General features: G+C 46.6%; 1 protein-coding gene across 1 annotated transcript in view; it reads left to right on the plus strand.

Moving 5' to 3' along the window:
* LOC135367213 (dual oxidase-like) overlaps nucleotides 1-24,722 on the plus strand; it is a 106,244-nt gene that overhangs the window by 58,191 nt on the left and 23,331 nt on the right. Inside the window, exons 5-10 of the mRNA XM_064600372.1 lie at nucleotides 9,335-9,542; nucleotides 10,125-10,291; nucleotides 16,774-16,834; nucleotides 17,541-17,637; nucleotides 19,704-19,782; nucleotides 20,459-20,555. Of these exons, the coding sequence (XP_064456442.1) occupies nucleotides 9,335-9,542; nucleotides 10,125-10,291; nucleotides 16,774-16,834; nucleotides 17,541-17,637; nucleotides 19,704-19,782; nucleotides 20,459-20,555 (709 nt within the window). The remainder of the gene's footprint in view (nucleotides 1-9,334; nucleotides 9,543-10,124; nucleotides 10,292-16,773; nucleotides 16,835-17,540; nucleotides 17,638-19,703; nucleotides 19,783-20,458; nucleotides 20,556-24,722) is intronic.

Below are 24,722 nucleotides of genomic sequence, written 5' to 3' on the forward strand. Positions count from 1 at the left end.
TGAGACGTGATAGAATGTAATCCGAAAGTTCTGTCTCGAATGGGAGATTGGATTGGATTGAAGTGGATATGAAAGCAAAATACGGAGAGGTTACTTCCGACTCAGTCAGGACTGCTTACTCCAAAACGCGTTTGATAGCCCTGCAAAGCATTGAAAGCGCGGAGTATAAAACGAATTCATAATAACTGACTGATAATTTGGGCCATTATATTTTGCTGCCTGGGTTTGTGCATAGCCTACACACAAAGAGCACTGGTTGTGTTAGTATTACATGTAGGCTATAGCGTTATACTCCTAGTGATTAGCAGTATTTCTCTGCTCTAGTTACGGTAAGCATTTTCTATGCTCGTGTTCAACTTAAGAAGGACAATAAATCTAGTCCGTCATTCACATACGCCGTTGAAGATAAGGAGACACAATAGTGCGCCAGGAGAGATACTGCAGCGCCGCAAAGGGTCAGGGCTCGAGTGGTGGTGGTGGTGGTGGTGGTGATGATGATGATGATGATGACGACGACGACGATGATGATGAAAGGGCTTGCCATTGTCGGCCCCACAGAGGTGGGCAACCTCACGACTGACGCCCTGGGGAATGTGCGTCCTGGGCCGACTTCTAAGGGAACTGTGCCGGCATATGTCTGAAAGCATCTGAGGAAAACCAAGGAATAACCCCAGACAGCACAGCCGGCACCCGGATTCGAACCCGGGTACCTCCCAGTATCGAAGGATCGCGTGGTGCCACGCGGCCAGTCCTAGCAACCAATACGAAAGCAGAGTGAGTGTGATGGATTACATTATCCGGCGGAAGAGGGAGAGTGACGTCTCTGTGCCCAGCCACCCAATCTGCGGCGCAGTAATATTTTGAGAGCTGACGGACTACATTTCTTTTCCTTCTTAAGTTGAGCGAGGCTATATAGTTTTATTTCATTCGTGGGTGGTTCGCTTATCGGAAACGGACACACTACATGAGCACCCACAGCGTTTTGATTAATGAGCTCATACTGTGCTGACCACGCGCAGCCCTAGTCCATGAAACAGGACCTGTTTTAAATGACGTGGTGGGCACCGCCTAATTGTTTATTACATAAAGGGGCAAGAACGGTGAGATATGGCTACGAACCAGTGTGTGGACAGGGTACCAGGAAACCCAGCGGTGTAACGCGTACGCACGCTTGAAAAATGGTCCGTATAAGTATACGCGCCCGTGTTTGTGAGTACGACGAATATAATTACTCTTGGCATAGGGATAATTAACGCGGCCTGGAATGACGCTGTTTCTTGGCGGTTGAGTGGACATGGAATAAGGCGGAGCTGCGGAAGTGGCCGCTTGAGGGAGTCATGGGTCAACTTCGAAATAAGCATTCACAACAATACGCAGATGGTTCAAGAAGAGAGAAAACAGCACCATAGCCTCCCGTAAACTACATGACTCCCAATGACGTCAGTTTTCCATAGGATCGAGGGGGTACAGTGCTGGACAAAAGTTGGAAAAAAGCTGGAAAAAGACGGAACACGCTGCGGTGCATGCCTTGGATAAGTTACAAAATATTGTAACTAAATTACAGTTAGGCTTCAAAAATGGTAACTGAGTCACATTTACTATTGTTGAGATGTAACCATGCGTAGTTACGGCTACAACTACCACGTTCAAGTAACTCGTTACTTTTCTACAAAGGTAACTGCTAACTGCAACTGGTTACCGCTTTTGGTTAAAGTAACGGTAAAATGTAACTGTAACCAAGTTACACCTTGGCGTCGTTCAGTCGAGGCTTCAAGTATACTGCCGCTCTACTCCACGAGGAATTCCGCTAATTTTTCTACCTTCTAAAAAACGAGCAGGTTTCACTCTCGCAAATTTTTTTCCCACCTGGTCTGTCCTTGCATAGTTACACAGTTTTACAAATACAGTGAGTCTATAGGTCATCCCGTCTGCGCATGAGATGACAAAATTAGCGGAATTCCTCGTAGGGTAGAGCGGCAGTGTACTTGAAGCCTTGACGGAACGACGCCAGGGGTAACTTTGTTACAGTTACATTTTACAGTTACTTTAACCAAAAGCGGTAACTACCAGTAGTTGCAGTTAGCAGTTACCTATGTAGAAAAGTAACGAGATACTGCAAACGGTAAATATAGTTACAGTAACAAGTTTCTTGTAATTCAGTTACTACCCGAGACTCCCTGTATGTACCTTCCACCGACACGAATATTTGATACAGTTGCCACAAACCCTCTGGTCCAAGCTGTATACATGACATTGCCTTGGCACATGTTATACCTGTTGCATTCGGTGCAGAAAATCAAAGTTCTGCCGCAATTGCTGAAGTCGCCAGGACTGCGACGTGCGAAATGTGGAGAGCAGTCCGTTGTTGCAGCGGACGAACTAAATGAGGAGAGGGAATGCTCGTTATCTTTTCCGACGACATGTGTGTAAAACCAAACCAGCATTAGCGATACCCTATACGGCTGCGTTCGCGTGTTTAGATTTATGAGCTCAGCTTTAATTGTTGCCCTCGAGCAGAATGAAACCGAAAGAGGTCGACACAGTCACACGGACTCTTGCGCATTCAGCGGCTGCAAACGCGGTCTTGAGCTACTTCTGTTTTTTGCCGCGCAAGACTGGGTTCTTGTACGCCCGCATTGAAGCCTGCTCGTAAATGAAATTGAGTACCGGGGGGTACACGCCTACGTATTCGCTTCTCTCATCTGCGACGCTCCGTGTATTTCAAATACGAGAGAAATTATTCATTGCTGTTCTGATAGTAAAGTGCCGATCACGATCTTGGGATTATGTTTTCCTCAGACTGTTATGATTCCTCAGACGTGGTCTGACCGCTTGCGTGTGCTCAAGCGATAACGCACTAAGGTCTTCGAACAGGTCACACTGCACAACCTACAGTGCTTGCGTGTACTACAACGTGCGTTTTCTGCTCTCTTTTTCTCTGCATCCCACCAGCCAACGAGTCGCTAATCTAATCCGCGTTGGCTGCATAATCACCATACATCACGCTGTCAAACAGGATGTGTTGAATGATGATGATCGAGTGTTGATGTCGACTGCGCCGCTGCGACGTTTCATACGGTTTTATATAAGTCGCTACATGGTTTATATTTCGTACATATAGCGAGCGAAAAATATACAGGGTGTTTGCTCTAACGTGTCCAGAAATTATATTTAAAGCGAGCGATAAAAGAAAAGCAAGTGGTACTTTTCTGCTACTTGAGTAAGAAACAGGTACTGCTTCACTACTAGCACCTGTTTCTTAGTCAAGTAGCTGAAAAGTAGCGCTCGTTTCTCTTTTATCGCTCGCTTTATATATATAAAATTATTATAAAAATATTATATATAAAATTTCTGGACACGTTAGAGCAAACATCCTGTATATTGCGTGCCAACCGTTGTAAATTGCGCTTCGGGCGGTGTTTCATCTCTGGGGACAAGGCAATGAAACTCTTCATGCAATGAAAAAACGGCTAGGAAGCAAGCGAGCTGGTGGAGATGATGCATAATGTAAAACCCCGAGACTAGGGAACACGAAAGGACAGACACAAACACGAAGTCTCAAACACAGCTCTGTTTCTCAAACACAGCTCTGTTTCTCAAACACAGCTCTGTTTCTCAAACACAGCTCTGTCTCAAACACAGCTCTGTCTCAAACACTGTGTTTGAGACAGAGCTGTGGTTGAGAAACAGAGCTGTGTTTGAGACTTCGTGTTTGTGTCTGTCCTTTCGTGTTCCCTAGTCTCGGGGTTTTACATTATGCTCTTCATGCAGTTTTTTTGTACCGTGTTAGCGCCGCGAAGCAACTATGGCTATGAGTGGTGTACAGATGGGGAGAGGACAGCAGGCAGGAGAGGGGGCCAGGGGGGACTTAGTATGCATCCTGGGCTGACTTCAGGGTGATCTGTGCCGACATTCGTCTGCAAAATTTTCGGAAAACCCAAGGGAAACCTCACACAGCACAACCAGTGGTAGGATTCGAACCCACAACCTCTCAGTCTTCAGCACGGTCTTGGCTACCACAAACGAGCGGGGGACGCCTTAACCCACTCGGACATGCCGCTAGTCTTCATGCTGGTTGAAGAAGCCTCAACGTCAACAGCAATTGATATCTCGGACTGAGACCGCTGTTCTAGTGGGACGGTTTCTTTTCGAAGTATCGGAGACTCCAGACGTGATGGTCCTATTGTCACCGGATCGATGGACTTTATCGATTTTCCTGCTGTAAACATGATGTAGGTGCAAGATGTAAACCCCGAGACTAGGGTGTAATATGCAAAGCGCAAGAACCTTTATTCTCGGCCCTTGCCCGAGTTCGAACTAACCTCTTCTTCTTCTTCAGACCAGTTGGCACCCTACATAGGGAACACGAAGGGACAGACACAACACGAAGTCTCAAGACTTGAGACCTGAGACTTCGTGTTGTGTCTGTCCCTTCGTGTTCCCTAGTCTCGGGGGTTTACATTATGCATCATCTTCACCAGCTCAGTTGCTTCCTAGCCATTTTTTTCATTGTCATGATGTAGGTGCATGCGTGTTAATTTCAACGCTGAAACACAAAGTCATATAGGTTACCTGAGATTAACCGTATACATAAACATTTCAAAACTTAAATGTAACACGGTTAAAACGTGAGCATGAAGTGCAGGTGAACTAGGATCCGCGTTGTGAAAGCTTTTCCTGGCACGTGTCTACGCGTCCGCTTGCCCGTGGATGAACGATGTTTTCTATCCGCTGCGGAAGTAGAAAGCTGCGCCTATTCCTTCCTGGTCGTAACTTCACGAGCTACTTTATCGAGAACCGAATATTCTCAATTTTCAAAGAAATCAGCTGTTCCTATACATGACTTACGTTAACGCAGAATGGCACGTCATACAAAGTATGAGTCTCATTGTTTTGTGGTGCTCCATCAATGATGTGCACATATAATATTAAAAAAAAAGCAGCGCTAAAAACAGCAGACAGTTAGGAGTGTGCAAGTAATACTTGCGTGAGTAAAGAGTAGTCACAGCCGTAAACAGGACAGCTTATGCAATAAATAGTTCCAGCCATTAATAACAACAAGAGACAAGAGGGAATTTCCAAGGCGCTGTCTTCGGAAGCGGTACTGTTCCACACTGTTACGGCGTTTGACCCCTTAAATACTTCATTATATGTAAAACAAATGAAGGGAAAGGAGGGCGGGGAAAAAAGGAAGGGAAAACTATGCAAATCTATACATTTGTGAGGCACACATGCCTAGACGCCAGTGGGAAAAACTCAGCCAAGTGCGAAAGTGCGACTCAATGCACAAAAAACAAACACACAAAGAGCGTCACAAAGTGTCAAAGAGGTCCGTCGAGACGAGGAATTGCACAAGGGCGCGCATGGCAGGTATAAGCTGATTTCCAGGCCAACACCCGAGGACCGTTTTGGTGGAGTATGAGCGATTATCCAGGCGGGCCAGCGATGACACAAGGGTACGGCGGTGTGCACTGTACCTCAGACAGTCCTGGAGTATGTGATCCACGTCTTCAACTACACCACACAGAACGCAGTTGGGCGAAAGAAACCTTGCTGAGCTTAAACAACAGTCGGCCGCTGTATGGCACGTTGAGGCGTAGCCGTTAATACCTCTCCTGGACAAGTTGATATGATTGTCTTTTGGCATAGTCTTCTGTCGGTTAATAGTAGTCCTTTAGACGTTGAACTTTATTCCTACCAGTAAGGGAAGAAAATACCTTATTTTATAGTAAGAGCTCTGTACAGCACGGACGTTCACATGTCGGCCGTCGTCTCAACCACGCAGCGGGTGTCGTCTGGTTCCCGGTGGGTGTGCTCACGTGATGACCATGCCTCGACGCGAGGCTGACGTCTCGCCACTGGTCGAACGTCGATTGCTGTGACAGATGCACGACGGCAATGAGGAGCAATAAAGAAGACTCCTGCTGGCGCTGTCATAATAGCGTGTGCGCTTGGAAACCCCTGCACTGAAGACCATTGAGGTTCTCAGGTGTAGGGCATGCTCCAGAAGTGCCCTTTTTATGAAGTTTACTCACGTGAAATAGAGGGGAATGGCTGTTCGGTCGAAGCATCGTGAATATCGAAGCAAGGGTTGCCCTTACGTCAATGCGCAATTGACCTGGGCAGCGCAGCAGGGTATTGGAAGAATACCAGAAGGGTAGTTCTGCCCAGGAAAGTGGATAGGGTACGTGACTTTCTTTTTTTTTCTGCTGGGGGGTCACGTGCGCAGTTCTGGTGCAGTAGCGATGAAGTGGCTAGGAGACTGACGGCCTGCAAATGGCATACGCGCAGAGTCTCATCCATATGGACAGGGTTACTGGGAAGATAAGGACGAAAACTAGAAAGTCCTGCGATCTGATAAAGGCAGGTTCCCTCATAGGGGAAGCTGTCAATATTTGCAACATAGACTGTTGTACTGGGCACCGTCCGCATAACTGAAGAGATAGGTTCTACAAGTCACCTTCTCGTATGGCACGAGGGTATGGAAGAAACCGTAGGCGCTGACCAATCAGGAAAGTTTGTAGCACCTCCATGCCTTTCCGATGCATCACTGGAACGGGTTTCCTGGGCTTCAGACTTCAACCCGACTGCAAGAGTCTTCAAGGATCCTTGCCTCCGTAAAGTTCCAGCTTAAAACTACCCAGCACGTAAAGAGACGAAAGATGCTTGGTTACCCGCATGCAGTGGTTAAGCCAGCGTCCCAAACGACCGCTTACATCCCAACAATTACGGATCACCAATCATTTTTGCTCGCACCGTTGACATCCAGCTTCCTTCTAGCAGGTTGTCACCGGCGACTTTGCAGGGGGCGAAAGGATATGAATAGCCTGCTACGCTGCATCACATTGAGGGCGACCAAGAAGCCGTGCTGTTAAGCCTAAATAAGACCTACGTCCGTAATTAGTGGCGCTGTGCTGTGACGTGATTTGGGGCTCCGTTTAATGGCGGTGCCGGTCGACGTGCCGGGTCTTTTCTAATGACGCAGCCGTTTGAGAACCGCCAACGGGGCAGCAGCGACAGACGCTGTCGCTTGATTACCGATTGGCTACGCAAAAGTGGCCATTCGTAACGTTGCTAATAGGGCGGCTTCTTGCGTGCTCTGGACGGCGTGTGCCCGGCGGGTTTCTTCAGCGCACCAGGGGAGCAGAAAAGACGGAGGGATCTCGCTTCGAACTCTTGAAGCGAGAAACGCGGCTGAGGGAGCGAGTAATTAATGCGGCAGCAAAGTATCCTTTAGGAAGTGAGGGGTTAAAGAAGAGACTGAGAGATTCGCGATTGTAAGCTGAAATAATTTGTCGAGTGCTGACTCCGTTTGTCTTCGAGGTTGTTAACGGAAGGTCTTAGAAGGTTCTACTTTGTGTCGCCTTCGCAGGCGCCCTGCCATCGTTCTTGTTGTGTGTGTGGGCACGGAACAGGACCTCGCAAATTGAATTCTGGTTCGCGTTAATCTCAGAGCAACTAGTTATTTAGGTGGTGATCATTGGTAGTCGGTGATCGAGATTGTCGATGACTGTTGTAGTTATGATGGCAGAGCAGTTAAATTACGTGGATGGTGAGATACGAGGCATTGCATTACCTCACATCTGTCGTGTGACTACTTTTTGCCTCATTTGTTCGCACGCGGGAGACATATTCATGGGTTCCAGACAGTGCAGAGCTACAGTATACATGTTTACTTAGCCTTTTATCCAATAGCGTGTAATTAAAAGCACAGTCAGTGAGGACAGTTATCGCTGCTAGAAGAATTAGCATGCTGCAATCCGTGCCAAATGAGTGTGCTGCAATCCACGCTGAATGTGCGTGCTGCTATTTATGCTGAATGAACGTACTGCGGTCTATGCCGAATTAGCAGGCTGCAGTTCATGTCCAGCCAAACATTTTCGGCAACCTGTGCTTAACCAGTGCAATGCATTTCTCATACTAATACCGTGCAACCACAACATATCTAACGCACACACGTGTATCACAAGTGAGGACCGAAACGATTTAAGAGAACAGCCACGTGCTAACACGCTAACTGTATTTCCATACCTGCATTACAATCCTCCAAAAGTTGCAGAAGGATTTGAAAAGAACAGCGCACAGAGAGAACCTTGCGTTAGCCAAGGCGAACACACACCGGCGTAACGTGGGGTAACGCACATCACCATCACCATCGCGTAACGCCAGGCTTTGCGAAAACTATAGCCCGCCATAGCGAAAACCATCGCAGCACGGGCGCGTGTCACTGCACGATGCAATAGCACTATAATAACGCATTGGTCACGATACTCCGATTGCTCCGGCCATTGATCGAACCCCTAACAAGGCGCACGATGCAGTGTTAGCAAATATATTCCTGCTGGACACGCGCAATTACAAAAGCCACCTGCGCATTAATGGCTCTTCTTTCCCAGCCATTAACGGGTGGACCAGGATATAAAACGTACATCTAGTAGATTCACGTTTATGGCTTGTTGTGGGAATACACGATTGCTACGTGGGAGGCATCTTCTATGCAGGGACAAGGGCTGAGAGCTTTACGGGTGGGCTGCTTGTGCAGGGCCCTTCCATCTGGCATTCGATGTATTTGTTTAGCAATCCGTGCGGTACGATTGATTGGTGTAGTAAATGTTGCCAAGCCCGTAAGGAGGGGCAGGTAATAAACTTTTCCTGGATGGCATCCTGACAGAGCCATCTGTCTGTAACGATCTGGTGTCTACATTCGCTAAGCGTTGTGTACTACACGGTATGCTGTACCAGTACGAAAAATGCAAATGATCCGGCGTGGTCATCTCTTTCCACGCAAGGATTCGGATACGTATGTTGATGCCACTAAGTACGGTGTACGTCTTAGATGAGAGGACCGATAGTATACCGTAATTGGAGATAAATGTTTATGGCGTGTAAGTGCCGTTAATATTGTCTAGAAGCATGCGACGATGTTGGTCGTATAACGCTGAGGATATAGAACGGTTCGTATATGCAGATATCTCTTTTAGACGTACACATTTCCATAAAGTTCCTCGCGTTTATATAATAGCATAGTGCAGCCTTGTCGTTCCCTCAAGAAGTTCAGTTGTTAAAGTTGTTGAACGGCAGTCTTTTTGTGTTACGTTGTTACATTGCAAATTTGCAGACCAGAACGGAATGTGTTGCGATATCTAGCAGCAATGCCAGACGTTTCGTCAGCGTCATCACAAGTCACTAACCTGAAAATCGCAACACCTTCCGTGATCGTCTGTAAATGTTGTTCTTGGTCATGCACATAGTTACAGCAGTGGAGGGGTATACGCGCTTGCAAATCTACGCTCCGTGGGCTTATTTGTGGTACCTTTCTCTGTCTTTTCTTCAGACAAACTTGGCGACGAGTTGGATCGACGCGTCCTTTGTTTACAGCACCAGCGAGACGTGGGTGAACACGATGCGGTCTTTCGAGAACGGCACGTTTCGTACCTCGCCGGGAGACTCGAGACTTCCGCCCAAGAATCTTGAACGGGTGCCTCTGTTCAATTCTCCACCGGCGCGGTACTTGGGAATCATGAATCCAGAACGGATGTTTAGTAAGTAGAGTCATACATGCTTGGCGTTCTTCTGTTTGTAATTTTAGGGCGGCTCATGAACCTCATAACGAAGAATCCCGGACCTAAGTAGTAAAAAGTTGTGTGAACAACTTTGATTTCGTGGTTTGACGTGGGAGAAGTTGACTTAAGAAGAAGGCCCATGAAGGTCCCCTGTCTCTTTTGCGCTTACTAGTTACATGAAGACCGTGTTTGTCCCCCTGACTTTGCCTGGACCTCCCCAATTTCCGTGTGACGGTGACCGACGCCTGATTATACTCCCTTCTGGGAACATTAAGCTCTCACGATGGCCGTTTAGTGTAACTGTAATGTCTCTTGTGCACGATATAACCGTATAATTTGAGTCCCTCGTATAACTCGAGCCCCTCGTATAACTCGAGCCCCAGACAACGAATTTTTTCTGCTCTGGTGCGTTAGAGGATCTCCGAAGATCTAGGTTCTTCTTCTTGGAAGCATAAGTCCCAAAGATGACCTAGCCTAGAAGACGCGGTGTAGTGCAATATGCTTGCCTTCTCATCGTAGGGCGCGTTAACACTCAGTGCATCTCTGACTCTCTTTTTTTAGTTTTGGGCGATCCCCGTACCAACCAGAACCCGGGACTACTGGCTTTTGGCATCGTTTTTTTCAAATACCACAACGTGCTCGCCCAGAAAATTCAGAAGGCACATCCAGACTGGACAGATGAAGACATATTTCTGCATGCTCGCCGATATGTGATCGCTGCAATGCAGGTAAATGCTACTTACTTTCTCGTGTCGGTATTGACAGCGCCACCTGGAGGTCCTGAAGAAACGCGTTTCTTCCTCCTATTGTGTTCATTCTGCGGCATTATGAATGCCACCCATAGCTGTCAGTTGTAGTCCAGACCACCCCAGTGGTTGCATCACGTAACAGCATGTAATTTCTGATTCAGCGTATCCCCCTCGTGGTCCGATGTATTAGCAAATTCAGCCGCACACACTGTTCATAAGAGTCACCATGATCACAGGAACTACGTAGCTCTGGAAAGACTATGGTGCACCCTATTGGGGCCTCTTGATTACGACTGCACCCATCCCCTTAGCCTTATGTTTACTGCATGCAGTACTCGTACGCAAGCACGGGAAGTCGAAGAAAAATGGGATACACAGCGGCAGCATAGAAGTATAATCTTTTCATTGACCAAATCATAGGGCTCCATCTTGTACGACTCAATTATCATCCTCGAAATGTTGCAACGTGGGATACTGCTGCGACGTTTATGTTGATACGGCTGACAAAGTTGGCCGTTAGTGTCTGCAGGAGGAACAACTGTGTAGGAATAAAGAAATTAGTTTGGTTACGATTACTGCAGCACTCTAGAGACGGTGAAACATTTCTTTGCGACAGGTGTAAACGTGTAGCTGTAATCAGGGTTGCGGAGTTGCCACTCCGGAGTTTGAATGATTCCCGATTTATCAGAGCCCGGAATGGAATTGGAATGGAATGGCGGAAACTGTCCTAGGAATGGAATTGGAATGGAATTATGCAGTTCCTCGCAGGAATTGAATTGGAATGGAATGGTCTGGGCTAGCAGGTACGGTTACCGGTCCCTTTTCTTTTATTGATGGAATTAAAGGAATGGAATGGCGTTGCCAAGCCATTCCAGGAGTGGGAGTTGGCCGTACCTTTTCATTCCGAGGAATTGAAAGAAATGGAATTATCACAAATCTCCATTCCTCGGAATGGAATTGGAATGGAATGGGTGACCCCATTCTGCAACCCTGGCTGTCGTGCACGTTAGGAAACAAAGTGGTGGTGGTGGTGGTGGTTGGTAAAATAACAAGGAAGGAAAGGAAGGTAAGGAAACAAAGTGTTACAGTAGATGCACGTAAGGTGATACTGGTTTCATTCGAACTTGGATGAAACTGAAAAAAAAAAAAAGATACTAATAAAAGCGGAGGGCTGGTGAAAAGTTTATAGCACACAAGAACCTTGAGCCTGAGGGCAACGAGAAGGACCGACGCGACCTGAACCTTCATGTCGTGTCATCCTTTTCCTTCTGAGTCTCCGTGTTGTTTTGACCTTTTCATTTCTGGGCCTTCTTGCCGCGTCGTCCTTTTGGTTCCTGCCAGAAGAAACATATTCTCGCCATGGCCAAAAATTGATTCGCGAGAGCAAATGTGGGTTCGGAAACAGTTCCATCGATACAGTCCTGGTACTGGCCCGTGAAACCATTTTCTTGTGTCACGTCTAACTTCACGCTTGTAAATGCTGAATGCGTGGTGCCCGTCTCTGAAAATAAAAGGGAAGGCTCATCGTTTTTTTTTCTTGCTGTCGCGAGCATCCAATAGGACAGTATCACCGAGAGGAAGGGAAGAGAGGCCGCCTACGAGTAGCAGCGGGAGCGCCGTAGGCCAGGCGCTCATGCAAATTGCTGATTGATGTCGGCCTAGTAAAACCGGCAGGCAGGCAGGCAGGCAGGCCATGCTCCCTCGCCAATGCAGCACCCATCCGTGCCGAACAGCCACACCTATAGCACTTGCACGAGATGTTATCGGACATCTACAAAACGCGTGTAATTATATGGAACGCGCAGTCCGTCATTACTCGGAACCCAGGCTACTTTCTTCCGTGCCCCTTGCCTTGCCTTTGGTCCTAAATTAATTGGAATCTGTTTTCAGTACACAACACTTTTCATAACTCTATTAAACTGCCTCGTTTCGTCGCCGCTGGCAACACGCGATGTAAGGTTGGATTTCGTGACTGAAGTGTAATCCGTGTAACGAGATCCGGGTCTGAAAAATAATGAGATGTTCATGTCCCGACGGGGTTCAGGACTGGCTACTCGAAAACATTTCATCGAACACACTGGAAGAACCGGGGTACGTCTGTATAACGACTATGTGCGGAATAAATAAAAGGCAGTTTGTGTGTACCCAAACGTTTTGGGCCCCAAAGAAATAAGGCATCGTCACAGAGATTGCCCAAAACCCAAACGTTTTTTTTTTTTAGCCTCCAATAACTCGGGGGGAAAAAGTGCCCACGCCAGGATCTGAACGTAGCCCGTCCTGATTTCCGGTCAGCGACACTTGCAAGACATCAGCATGTTTCTTTTCTGGGGCCCCAAGTACAAAGCTTATGTATTTGTGTCGTGCCTGATGGAGCCCGTCTGGGCTAGTTCTCTCAGAGCGACGCATAGTGAAGACTTACTTCTAGGGCAGCCTTCATTGAACTGCTTGATGCGATAAGCGCGCGACTATGGTGTCTTATACTGCAAAGATCCACCAGGCGTCCAATTCAACCCGAATTTTATGCTAAGATCACGTGCCACGGTAGCATTCGCTCACTGGCAGCTCCTACAGCAGGCTCGTTGGGGAGGAGCCGCAGTATAGCGTCCTAACACCAGGGGGCGGCAGCAGAGTGACGCACAGCAGCTCCCAGATGATGTCCGGAACTGCTGTGCATCACGCTACAGCCGCCTCCATGGCGTTAGGATGAAATAACCACAACAAATATTGCTCTCCAAAAAGTAGAAAAGAAAGAAGCCGCGGGTTGTTTATGGCAAAAATAATGGGAGGCGAAAAGTCGTGATCGCAGCGGACGTGGCGCCCGAGTTACGCAACGGGCACGAGGAAGCAGTTGCCAAGGTCCTCGTTGTTTCGGTCACGGCATACGAAGAACAAGATGTCGGTTGTCTTACACCGCAGCTGATGGAAGATGATGGCGTTGGCATCCTTAGCTTTCTTCCTGCTTTCGCAGCTACTGGTTCGCTGGTGACATTTTATTGCCGAGCAGTCTGCCTGGCGTTACGGCGGCTAGCTGCTCGTGGGGCGGGATCGCACGTTCTGTGCCGACTTCATAGGAAACTGTACCTACATTTACCGTACAGTGTGCGAGGAAAACCTTGGTAGAACACCCAGACAGAGCACAGCCGGTGCCACGCCCCAGTCTCGGCGTAGAACGTGATCATCTTACCCCCTAAACTACGGGCACTGATGACTGAATGAGATGTTGTGGTTCGTAGAACGTATATTCCAGCAAACAAGGATAAATGGCCGAGGCAGACCACACAATTAGGAACGACACGACACGACACGTAAGCCTCAAACGCTCGACCGGAGATCAGAAGACCCAGGTTCCGTTCCTGACGTCAGCATCTCTTTTCCCTTAGTTGTTTGAATTTGTTTATATTCCAGCCTTATAGTAATGTTCAGCATTCACAGATTACAGCGCAGACCATAGCTTACTCCTGTGTTCCAGGTTTTCCTTTATCAACATCAAAGTTTAGTGATATACACGGAAATGAAGCGCCTGAAGGCAACACACATATTTTGTTTTGAGCGCCATGTTTCTTTTTGTTTTTTGTTTCAGCAGTATGCTCTGAAAAGTCAGTATAGGGGTTGATGAAAATATGACCGAGAGACAGACAGAAATAAATGAACGTAAGCTGCTTTCTACTCAAGAAATATGGGTCTGACAGTGAAGAGGTCCTCATAGTGTCTTCACCATTGATCTAACGATGGCTTCATGAAAATATTACTCACTGTCATCAGTGAGCAAACGATTCAGACATGTACTCAGCGTTCGGCGGGAAGACTACGTTTCTTTTTGTGGCGGTTTCAAGGTTGTGTTGCAGACTAGGAGGCTGTGATTGGAATCCTGCCACCGGCTGTGCTGCTTGAGGTTTTTCCTGGGCTCTCCAGTAGACTTTTAAGATGGATGTCTGTACAGGAGCTACTGCAGTCTCCCCCGGACGCATACTCTATAAGACCCCCTCTGTCCCCTCTACGTCCGCGCACGTTTGAAAACCTCCCCCCCCCCCCCCGGACGTAATCCCCCGAAGCAACGTCCTTTATCGGAACGCAACAGACTGGACGTTATCTGGAAAGTTTCGTAACGTTACCAACCCTTTACCTTGAAAGAAGCTCTACTTTCGTTTCCCTCCTGGCGTCACACATCTCGCTCTCCCATTGGTCGTTCGTCTCAGCCAATGGAAAGACGGCGTAGGCAAATGATTCAACCGAAACTAATTTTCCAGACGGAAGAAAAAAAAAAGAAAAAATGGGAGCACAGATCGGATTGCCCTCATTGAAAAGGAAAGTGGTGGTGAGGCCACAGCTGTGGATGCTGTCCGACCATACTGCTAAGAAAAATAGAACGAAGAAAAGAGTTAATGAGAATGGAAAAGAACTGCGCCCCTTTTGAAGAACGTTCCAGACTTACTCTCAATGACGTTTTGTGTGGCGTGATGAAGTTAGTCTTGCTACGTCCCATGCCTCGACTGCTTTCACAAAACGGTAGACACGTTCTTGAGATAAACGTAAACGCGGAAGAGACGATGGGAGCTGCTGTAGCGAACTGCTCAAGCGTAATGCAGTGAAAAGATGCAGTTAAACTTTTTTTTTTTCAATAGTTCAACGCTAGTCTCGGTTGCTACACACAATGTACACGGCGGTACGAAAACCACTCGTTTGCGGGGCACCTACCGTTACTGCATAATGCTACCTGAAGAAAACTCAGAGGTCTTTATAATATATGAGACCTCTTCCGAAATGATGAAAGATGTTCACTCTTCCGAAATGCTTCGGCTTCTTATGATCCTAGAGTAGTTCATAACACAGTTCATAACAGTAGTTCATAACAAAGTTCAAGGGAGTAATTCGATAACAGTGGATATCACCGTGCATCAGCGTGCGGATGTACGTGGAATACCACGTTCAAGCAAACCTAGATAATTAGAACCTTGGCAGCCCTTTAATTTAGACAAAGAGAAAAAATGAAGCAGAGTTGCAAGCTGGGTCTTTCGCCGCCTGCTCGCAGTTTGCACTAAGCGCAGTCCGTTGGTACACAGCTTGAAACTTCGAACTAAGCGATAGTTCAAAAAAAAAAGAAAGAAAATAATACGGCGATTCCATTATAACACCACAACGCGCGGCGTCGATATACTGAGAACCTATCTTTTCTAGCGTCCGACATAATTTAACTTACCACAATTCTAACGCTACATGCATGGCGTGCGAAAGAACCCATCAAGTTTAAAGTTAACTAATTGAAAACGTGATTAATCTGATCAACGTTTGCAACAACGGAACGGTCGTGACGATATTATCTCGAGTAACTCAACACTTATGAAAAAAAAAAAAAACTCCTGATATATTCTGAGGGAGCAGTCGTATGTTACTTCGTCGCGTTCCAGTTCTCGGTCTCCCCCTCAGGGTTGATCTGTTCTAATTCGATTTCGTTGTTTCGAGGTGCAGCAGAACAATACATTAGCCCGCTTCGATGTTAATGGAATGATTGGAAACAAGCGTTCGTAGTCAATGGTGATAATTCGTGATGCATGACGCTCTTTATTCGGAGCAGGATGTTGAATTACACTTCAGGGTGTGACGGTGGTGATGCAAGCATTTCTTGTCCATGAGTGATCATGCGTGAGTGGTCAAGGTATCTTCGAGAATGTGAAGATTAAGAGGTGTTATAACAGAAATGATGTTATCTGGTAGATTGTATCTTTGTAGGTGCTGTATCTGCGGTCAACCGCAATTTTTAGAGCCGTTTCAATGAATATATTTGCTCAGGCATTAGCTTCGATGAAATGACCTACACTGGGTCAGGAGTGTGCACTGCGATAGGAACAACTTGGGCATCTTAATAGTATTGCATGGGGTGTTCTTGAAAGTTAGTGCTTTACTACGCCGTAGTAGCTTGTACTGTTAGGCACCGTAGGGTTAAAGGGATTATTTTTTGCACTCGTTTTGAATGGGAAGTGGAAAGTACAGTCGTTCTGCCCTTTCTCTAAATACAAGCCCTCACCATCTTCTGCGAATATTGTACGACCTGAAACGCTCCAGTTGGCGGAACTAAAAAGCTCAGGCGTTAGATATTCTTTTGGTATTCTACCATTCTACCATCTGCTTGGTATTGTACTATATTTTGTCTTAAGGGGGTCTCGTTACTCTTCAAACTACGTGCGGTTTTGTGGCTGTTTGCCTTCTTCACAACAATATCTCCAATGTGCATGTCCATAGCGCGAAACATTTGGAAACTTGGGACGCCCCGGCAGGCAACTTGCTGAGACCGCGAAGGACCCTAGACACAAGAGAGCGAGGAAAACACAATCCTTATGAGTTTTTTTTTCTTTTCTTTCACAGTCACCCCACCGAAGGATATAAAATTTTTAAATATGAGCGTTCACTTAAGATTTCTGTCTTTTCAGAACTTAAACAAGTGTGATTTTTTTTTTACTTTTCAGAACGTGATTATGTACGAATACGTGCCAACGCTTCTGGGTGAGAATGTCACAGAATACACAGGTAAGGGGATTTTTGATTAGAGATTCGAATTCTTGATGGGAAGAGACAATTCATGATTATTTGTAACCTAGTATACGTGTCAAAAGAACATCAAGGAAAATTATATCTATTGACCTTTGATAGCCTTGTGTACTAGCTGCACAATGAAAGGATTGGTCGATGTCCAGAGATGCAATCTAGGACAAACACTTCTTCTTCTTTTTTTTGTTTTTTTTGTAACAACATGTCAAATAGAGTACCTTCTAGGTGCGAGGCTTCTCCCCATGTTCGTCCTCGCAGCGCTCTCTGATTGTGGGGGTTGATAGCGAATAGATCAGCTTGATATTCGTGACGTAATGCAGATGTGGTCCAACGAGAGCACAGCGTTTTAAGTGACGCGAAACACAAGTGTGACAAAACTCTTCGTGGCTATCCACGGACGCAACCCGATTGAGAAATGCATCGTGCTTAATATGTTCAGTGCTGAAAAAGGCACAGTTATTTAAAAAATAAAAAGAAAGAAAGAAAGAAAGAAAGCGAGAGAGAGAGAGAAAAAAAAGGAAACCACCGCAATGTTCGATGCCTGTAAAGACACTTTCTATGGAACTGAACCTAATCGCAATAGTAACCACCGTTCGAAGTCCCGGCCATATGTGAGGCTCCCTTTACACTTTCTATAGTTTGCCGACGCATGAGGTTTATGTCTCCAAGTTCCTTCTTTTCTCAGGCTACAAGTCTGACGTGCATCCCGGTATCAGCCACGAGTTCCAAGCAGCAGCTTTCCGCTTCTCGCATACGTCCATTCCACCGGGCATATACAGGAGGTAAGTCAGCAACATCATCTCATGCACCAACGGCCATTCGTAAAAGTTTCTACGGAACAGCTGCGAAGGCCCGTCTGCCAACTGCTCGTCAAGTCTGCAGAACAAAAATACTTACGGTTCGCGCAATAACCAATTGTACAGTAACCATTCTTAGAATTTATACAGTAAAAATGTTAAGGGTTCCAGGCACATAATTTACACAGCGAAAACACAGCAAGTTGTACACAGTAAAACATGGACAGTCACCAGCCATCCATGAAGGAACGAAAATCAAAAAGGAATTAAAGTAAGGTAAAAAAGAATAACAACGATAATAAAAGGATAATCTGCGTTCATCATCATCTTGATCACTGCAAATTGCTTCGCATGCCGTGGACGACATCAACGAGCTTCCTGTTTACTCTTCAAAAAGGACGCGAACCGCCCGTTTCTCGCTATCAAAATTACACGCTTGCCCCGGGCACTTCCCCAGAAGCTGTCACGTGAATTGGACGTTACATATTTTCGTGGACGGGCCACCAGCTATATTTTGACCCTTGTCCCGATTACATCGAGAAAAATAAATAAACGACATCGTGATTAAGCTGCAGAAACGGACGCCATACAACTTCGGCAACATATAAGCGGCAAATTGCTTCGGCCACTGTCACACTTTGTCGTTGGCACTTAATTTATAGGTGCTTTTCCCAATCATTTCCGAAATTACATCCACTCAAATTACACGAGTGTAATAACCGCTTAATGTGGATTTCGCTGTAGTCGAGCTCTTTTTTTTTTTTTTTCCACGGAGGAGGTCAAACAGGGACGCTTTAAGTTATCTTCCCCCCTGACAGGCCTCTAAGGCCTCTGGCCTTAGTTCAAAGCATGTACCCGCTAATGGATGGATTTGAGGGGCCGGACCCAACACATGCTGGTTAAATACCCATGATGATTATGATGATGATGACGACAGCAGAAGGGGAAGTGCTATTGTGCATGCAGCTTTCAGGTTTGCAGTGGCGTAAGCTTGAAATTGCGCGTCTGCCCAGTGGTGCGAGCGACGATTCCTCTTAGCCACAGAGTAGCATTTACAGACTACAGTATACACATGTGCGCAACTTGTAGACATGAAGGACCCGTTATCGTACTACTAAAGCGATGAAAAATCAATGCAACCTCCACGCGCAGGATAGACGCGAAGATCGATAGTGGACACTCGATCACCTGACCATCTGTCGACCATACAGTGCACAGTGGTCGACAGTGTGCGATCGACAGTTATTATTCTTCTAACACAAAAACTTACGGTGGCGAACGCTATCCCCAACGATGTGATGTGATGTGATAAAGAAAAAAAAAGGGGATGCGAGTTTCGACGAAGTCGAACTGCCTACCCCAGAATACCCAACGACACTGAACGCACTAGCGTTATATGACCGCAAACGTATTTCCACCAGCTCCTCTACAGTCCCATTTGTGACTGTCTATACCGGATTCAACTGCAAGGCTGAACCCAATTTCCACAGGAAAAAATAATAATAAAGAAAGAATAAGTAATAGCTAATTACAACGACGTCACCGTCGATAGCTACCTCAACGTTCCGGCTCCACCTACGCTCCTGTTGCTGTTTCTCAATTTGTACAAACGAGCTTGTGGTGACCGATGATTTTCCTGGTCTCCAAGAACCAGTGGCGGCGTTCCCATCCGCATCCGTTGTGTCACACCCATATCGGGGCAGTCTCCCCCCGTGGGTGCTCTCATTCGTGACGTCCCTCTCGCGCTAGCCATGCAGTGATTGAGGATTCCGCGTTCCTCCAGGCTAAACGCCCCAGGTCGCCTTACCTTGCCTTCCTGCATTCCGTGAGTCATCCGTGCGGCCGTTTGTGCTCAATATTGGACCCCAATCGCAGAATAATTAGCGATTAGTCGAGCTTGACCAATTTCCACAATCCAGTAAAAAAACAGGCTGGACCGTTCACACTGATAAGGGTCGCCCAATCTTCCTTCCTGTCGGTCCACAGAGCGGGCTTCAACTGGGTTACGCGTATGGTAATGTCTACATCTCGTGTGTACTTGTTTGTTCCAGAGACGGAAAGTGTAGGTTCCTGGATACCAAGAATGGCTATAAGGCGCTGCGACTGTGCTCTACCTGGTGGCTGTCTGAGGTAAGTAGAGCGTCTGGCAACAGTGCTGGTTATAGGCCTTTACGACTAGCGAACTTGACGGTATTGGTGTAAAAGGCTGAATGTTCTTTCTGTGGCATGACTAGTCCCAAAACCGAACCTCGAAAATAAATCTAGGTATGAAGATTGTGCTAGGGGACCATTCAGTTAGCCGAAATTGTTTTCGATCGTCCCATACTGCGCATGTTACCGTTGATAGCATCTTCACTGTAAATAGGGGCAATGCACACCGTGTTTCTCATGGAAGAAGATTATGGACACTGAGGCATGTTGAAGCGATTTTGCACATTTTACTAGGTAATTTGCATCATCCAGGAGACGAAGGCTTTTCGCGTTCTTGCAAGCATTGGGACTATGGAACTGTTTCGCGGAGAATAAACGTATTGCAACTACTGTGACTTGCACATGTCATGACTTGTACGTATCATGACCGCAGTGCATGATACTCGCCATTAGGACACATCAGTGTCACCAAACAGTGTGACCTGAGGCAGTATTCATAGTCTTTATACATAGTCTTCAGACTAAGAGCAGGGTTGTCGTGTGAAAAGTGCCGAAATGATGTTATCGGAGATTATTTATTTATCAATACTACATTTGTAGACTAGTCCTTCTTCCGTGTATCAATATAATTAATCGATTAACTGAACCTTTCAAGGAGGTTCTGCCAGCGTCCGGAGTGGAAGAACTTCTTCTTGGTATGGCTTCCCAGATCGCCGAGAAAGAGGATCAGATCATGTGCTCTGACGTACGAGGTAAGATCGATGCTTCCATTTACACGACACGATGTCGTCTCAGCAGCATGTGCCATGTGCTGCACTACAGTTCGTTATACGAAATTCGTTATACGTGTCGCAATGAGAGATATGTCATGGGACTTTCCTAGTTTTAGAAACGGAGGGTGACGGTGCAATGACAAGGATGCGACCGAACAATTCACAATGTTATCATGTAGCATAATTTGTCGTACCAAATGTGACAACAAAAATAGAAGTTGCACAATAGAACGACACTGGCAACTACTCGTCACTGGCTCGTGACTTGGAACAATGCCCCTCGTTGCTTACCAGCTGCGACGCTGCCTTGAGCAAGGCGAATGTTCCAAGGTCACTGTCATTGTAGACAGCAGCGGAGATGGTAATGAACCTGCCTGCGAGAATATGCGTGATATCGCAACAATGCGGCTAGACAAAAAATAAAAATGAAATAAAAATAATAATAACGGTTCTCTCTGGAGTGTGTCCACCGCACGGTAGTAATCTCGTAGTGTGTAATTGCGCTGCTGCTGCCCGTGACAGCTCGAATGTGGCTCTTCTGCGTCTCTCTGGTCACTTGCTGAACATTATTTTGAAAGGTCTCTAGGGCTTCGTTCATCAGTTCTCGCCATGCCCGGAATGAGACGAAAGATCCAACAGGGACAGGCACGGTGGAACGGTAAAGTACCGTACGTAACGGTAAAGTACCGTTCCACTTCGGAACTCCTGGTTGCGAGTAGTAGCAGATAGTTGATAGCGTCGCTGGGAAGCTATCGTGCTTGCCGAAACCAATGACAATGTTCCTGACTCAGAATCTTATCACTTGATTGGGTGCGGTAGATATTGTACTTCGGAAGCCACGTTATCACGTTCCACTAACACTTACTAATAGTTGGTTTTTACGCATCGTACGCTACCACCTTTGCGTACGTAAGGAATAGTGTAGTGGTTCTGCTCACTGTGCGACGCTCTTTTTGTTTTGCGGATGCGCAGAACCACGAACGCTATTCCTTATGTACGCAAAGGCAGTCGCATTTGCGAGTGACTCGAACCATATTCACTGATCAGTTCCGGTTGATATGGTTCGACGCAAGCCACGTTATCAATGGTTTGCTAAAACTCTCTACGGCCCGTATTGCTTTGAGTTGTCGTTCTCAACGTTGCATTTCTATCATATAGAACGATCTCACGGCCTAAACGATTCCAAAAAAGTTGTCTCAACTTCGGGAACTTCGAGCCGCACACTACACCGGAGTAATTTTAATGTGGACTACTAACCCTTCCGGAGCACGTGAACATTTTTGCACACAAGAGCACGCATACAGGTGCATTGGCTGGTGTGGCCTTGCATGCAGTGCATTTGCAACAAGAGACGGCTATTCGGTCAGCGGCTAGCCTTGGAGCGTATTGATTTTCTTTACAAATTCCGTTCTTGGTGCGTTCACACCCAAGGAGGCGAAAACTCAAGATCACGCGAAACTTCACGGTGGCTGACTATTACAACGACATATTTAGAAATATTTACTAGAAATATTTAATTGCCACCATGATTATTGAGTGTCCAGTTTATCGTGCGAGACATATGAAGCGCAAGTGGTCCATGAGAAAAAGTGGCACACTGAATGAATTTTGTGCAACCAGCGACGAAAATGATGTAGCTTCTGTGGCGTAACAACAGTACTTCATGACGAACGTTTTCGTCCCTTCCTGAAAAAAAAATCGATAAAGATCACCGCGTAGTGATACCTATAATAACTCACTTAACTGACCCAACCAGGGCACTCGACGCACCTTGAAATACTGCCTTCCCTTCCACTTTTTAAGAAGAACACCCCTCATTAAAGGACGTGCTAACTTAAACAAATGGATGCACACTTTTTAAATCTCGAAAGAAAAAGAAAAAAAAAAGCTACGGGACCACCATCCAATTTTGACTGCCCCGTTCGGTGCTCTGGGCCGTGCAAGACAAACGACGTGGCCGTACCTGGCCGACGCCGCGAGGCCAGCGGGAGACGCTCTTAATCAATGGCTTCGTGATCCCGCGCGGACAGCGATCCTCTTGGGCGAGTCCTTGGGGGCCCGCCGACTAATCCGAGCTTTCTTCGTGTCGGCGGATCAACGACTCCACCCCGCCGCACGAGGAACGCCACTGCGGCGGAAGTTGAAGCCACTGATCTCATTCCACGTAACGCTTGTCCATCTCTTCGGGCCACCACTTGGATTGCGTGCAAATCGTACGCAATGCGCTGTCTGGTGACCACTTATTGGTATTTAATTGCGGTTGCGACAGAAAGGATTGTGGGAACAGACGGCCTGTGGTATTTCAATGTCTGTTACGATCAAACGCTAGATGCGGCTTCGTACCTTTGCTGTAGAGTGTGGAATCCTTCAACAGACTTTGCAGATTTTTTCCTGAAGACCTGAAGAGCGCGAGTGGGTCAATATTTTTGTTTGTTTGTTGATAATCCTTAACAAAACCAGGCTACAACAATGTCCAGAAAAGATATTGAAGGAGTGCACTTGAGCTGAAGATAAGCTATTTTTTAAACATTCCGTTTTTTTTGTATTGAAAACCTGTTGCGTCTTGCCAGCTTGTCTTCGCACACCTAAAATACATAGCTAAAACTTCAGGCATATTGCTGAAAACCACCTCTCGAGCGAGGTTTCTAATGCGCACGGGTGGCCATTTTTATTATACCTCATGATTCATTTAGAGACTAATTGTCGCGCACCGTATTGCACACGATTCTCCTGTGCACCGTTGGTGTCCAAGTCTGCCATAAATAATACGTTCGCGACAGACGTCCTTTCCCCATTGCCATTGTCAGCACGGTAATGAGCTGAGGGAACACTTGGCGAAAGTGCGTGAGAGTCGCTAATAACAGAAAAATCGCCTGGGAGAAACGGCTGGGAGGAACGAACAAGGTTCACATGGTCGTGCGACTTTCTGGACGTCTGCCATAGGTAGAAAGCAATTTGCACTTTGATGGGTTTACTAATTTCTGTTTGAAGACGCCGCCACGGTTCTCAACCACGCTGTCCACGGTTTCCTGCGATGGCATGTCAGGAACAGCCTTCTGTATATGCTGAAACATTCTTTCCGCATGCATGAACTGCACGGACTATAGCAGCACCCTCTGTGTTCACAGGGGCCTTCTCGCGACTTCCCCGCTATGCTCTGTAACGCCAGGTGTCGACGTCTGAAGCACTTTGCTGAAGCGTTCAGCATCTTGCAGAGGTCGTAATGTGAGGGAGACGAGCATAAAGCTTAAGGTAAACATATAGCGTGCCTCAATACTAACTTCCTCCGCTGGTATAATTCAGGCACCCTTGGTAAACATTCTTTCCAGCGCCATGGGGCGGCTTTTTTTGGCGCTTGTTTTTAAAGGAAATATAAATTATCCGCAGAATCTCGCTCGAGGTTACAACAACTTTATTTTAAAGCGATGAACGGGGAGTTTCATACTCTACCCCATTGCTGGTGGTGATGTGGGTTACGTTTGGGGTTACGGTGTTGCCATAGATATAGACTTTCTCGTCTTCAGTGAAAAACTAGTCTGTATTATTGTCAGCGTCGCGCATGAACCCGGAATTCTAAAGCTGTGCCCTCAGGACTCTGGTAGTTCTGCTACTTGATGACAATACGTACTCTGAACTCCTCCTGAGTTCTGGATTGTTCGCATGGTCTCGCTGGCGCTCACAATCCCCCTTCTTGCGGAGTTGTTCTCCAGTACGTAGGTTAGCGTTGCGTGTAAAGGGGCCTACCTCCATATGTAGGTTTTCTACTTGATGGCAATACACACTATTGAACTTATTTGCTATGGACAATGGACTTTCTGATAACAAAAAAGGTACATATTATAATTGAGGTCTACTGTTTCGTCAATTGTTTCGCGATAGCGCGTCTTTGCCACTAACACTTTCATAGAAACCAGGCTTTCGGACACTTATTGCAATTCAAAGTGATTGTGGAGGCCTTCAAGCAAGGATAACACTGACAAGCAATGGAAAACAGTAGCATCGGTAGTGTCTGCACAGCCTGGGTCCGCGTGTGCTGCTTGTCCAGCTACGTTATCACATCGCTTGGTTACAGCGATGTCAGGGCGTGCCGTGGACCTCACCACAGCAGCGACCTTAGCTTGATGAATGACCGCCCTTATGGAAACA

This window comes from Ornithodoros turicata, chromosome 8 (genome assembly GCF_037126465.1).
Source record: "Ornithodoros turicata isolate Travis chromosome 8, ASM3712646v1, whole genome shotgun sequence".
Taxonomy (NCBI): domain Eukaryota; kingdom Metazoa; phylum Arthropoda; class Arachnida; order Ixodida; family Argasidae; genus Ornithodoros; species Ornithodoros turicata.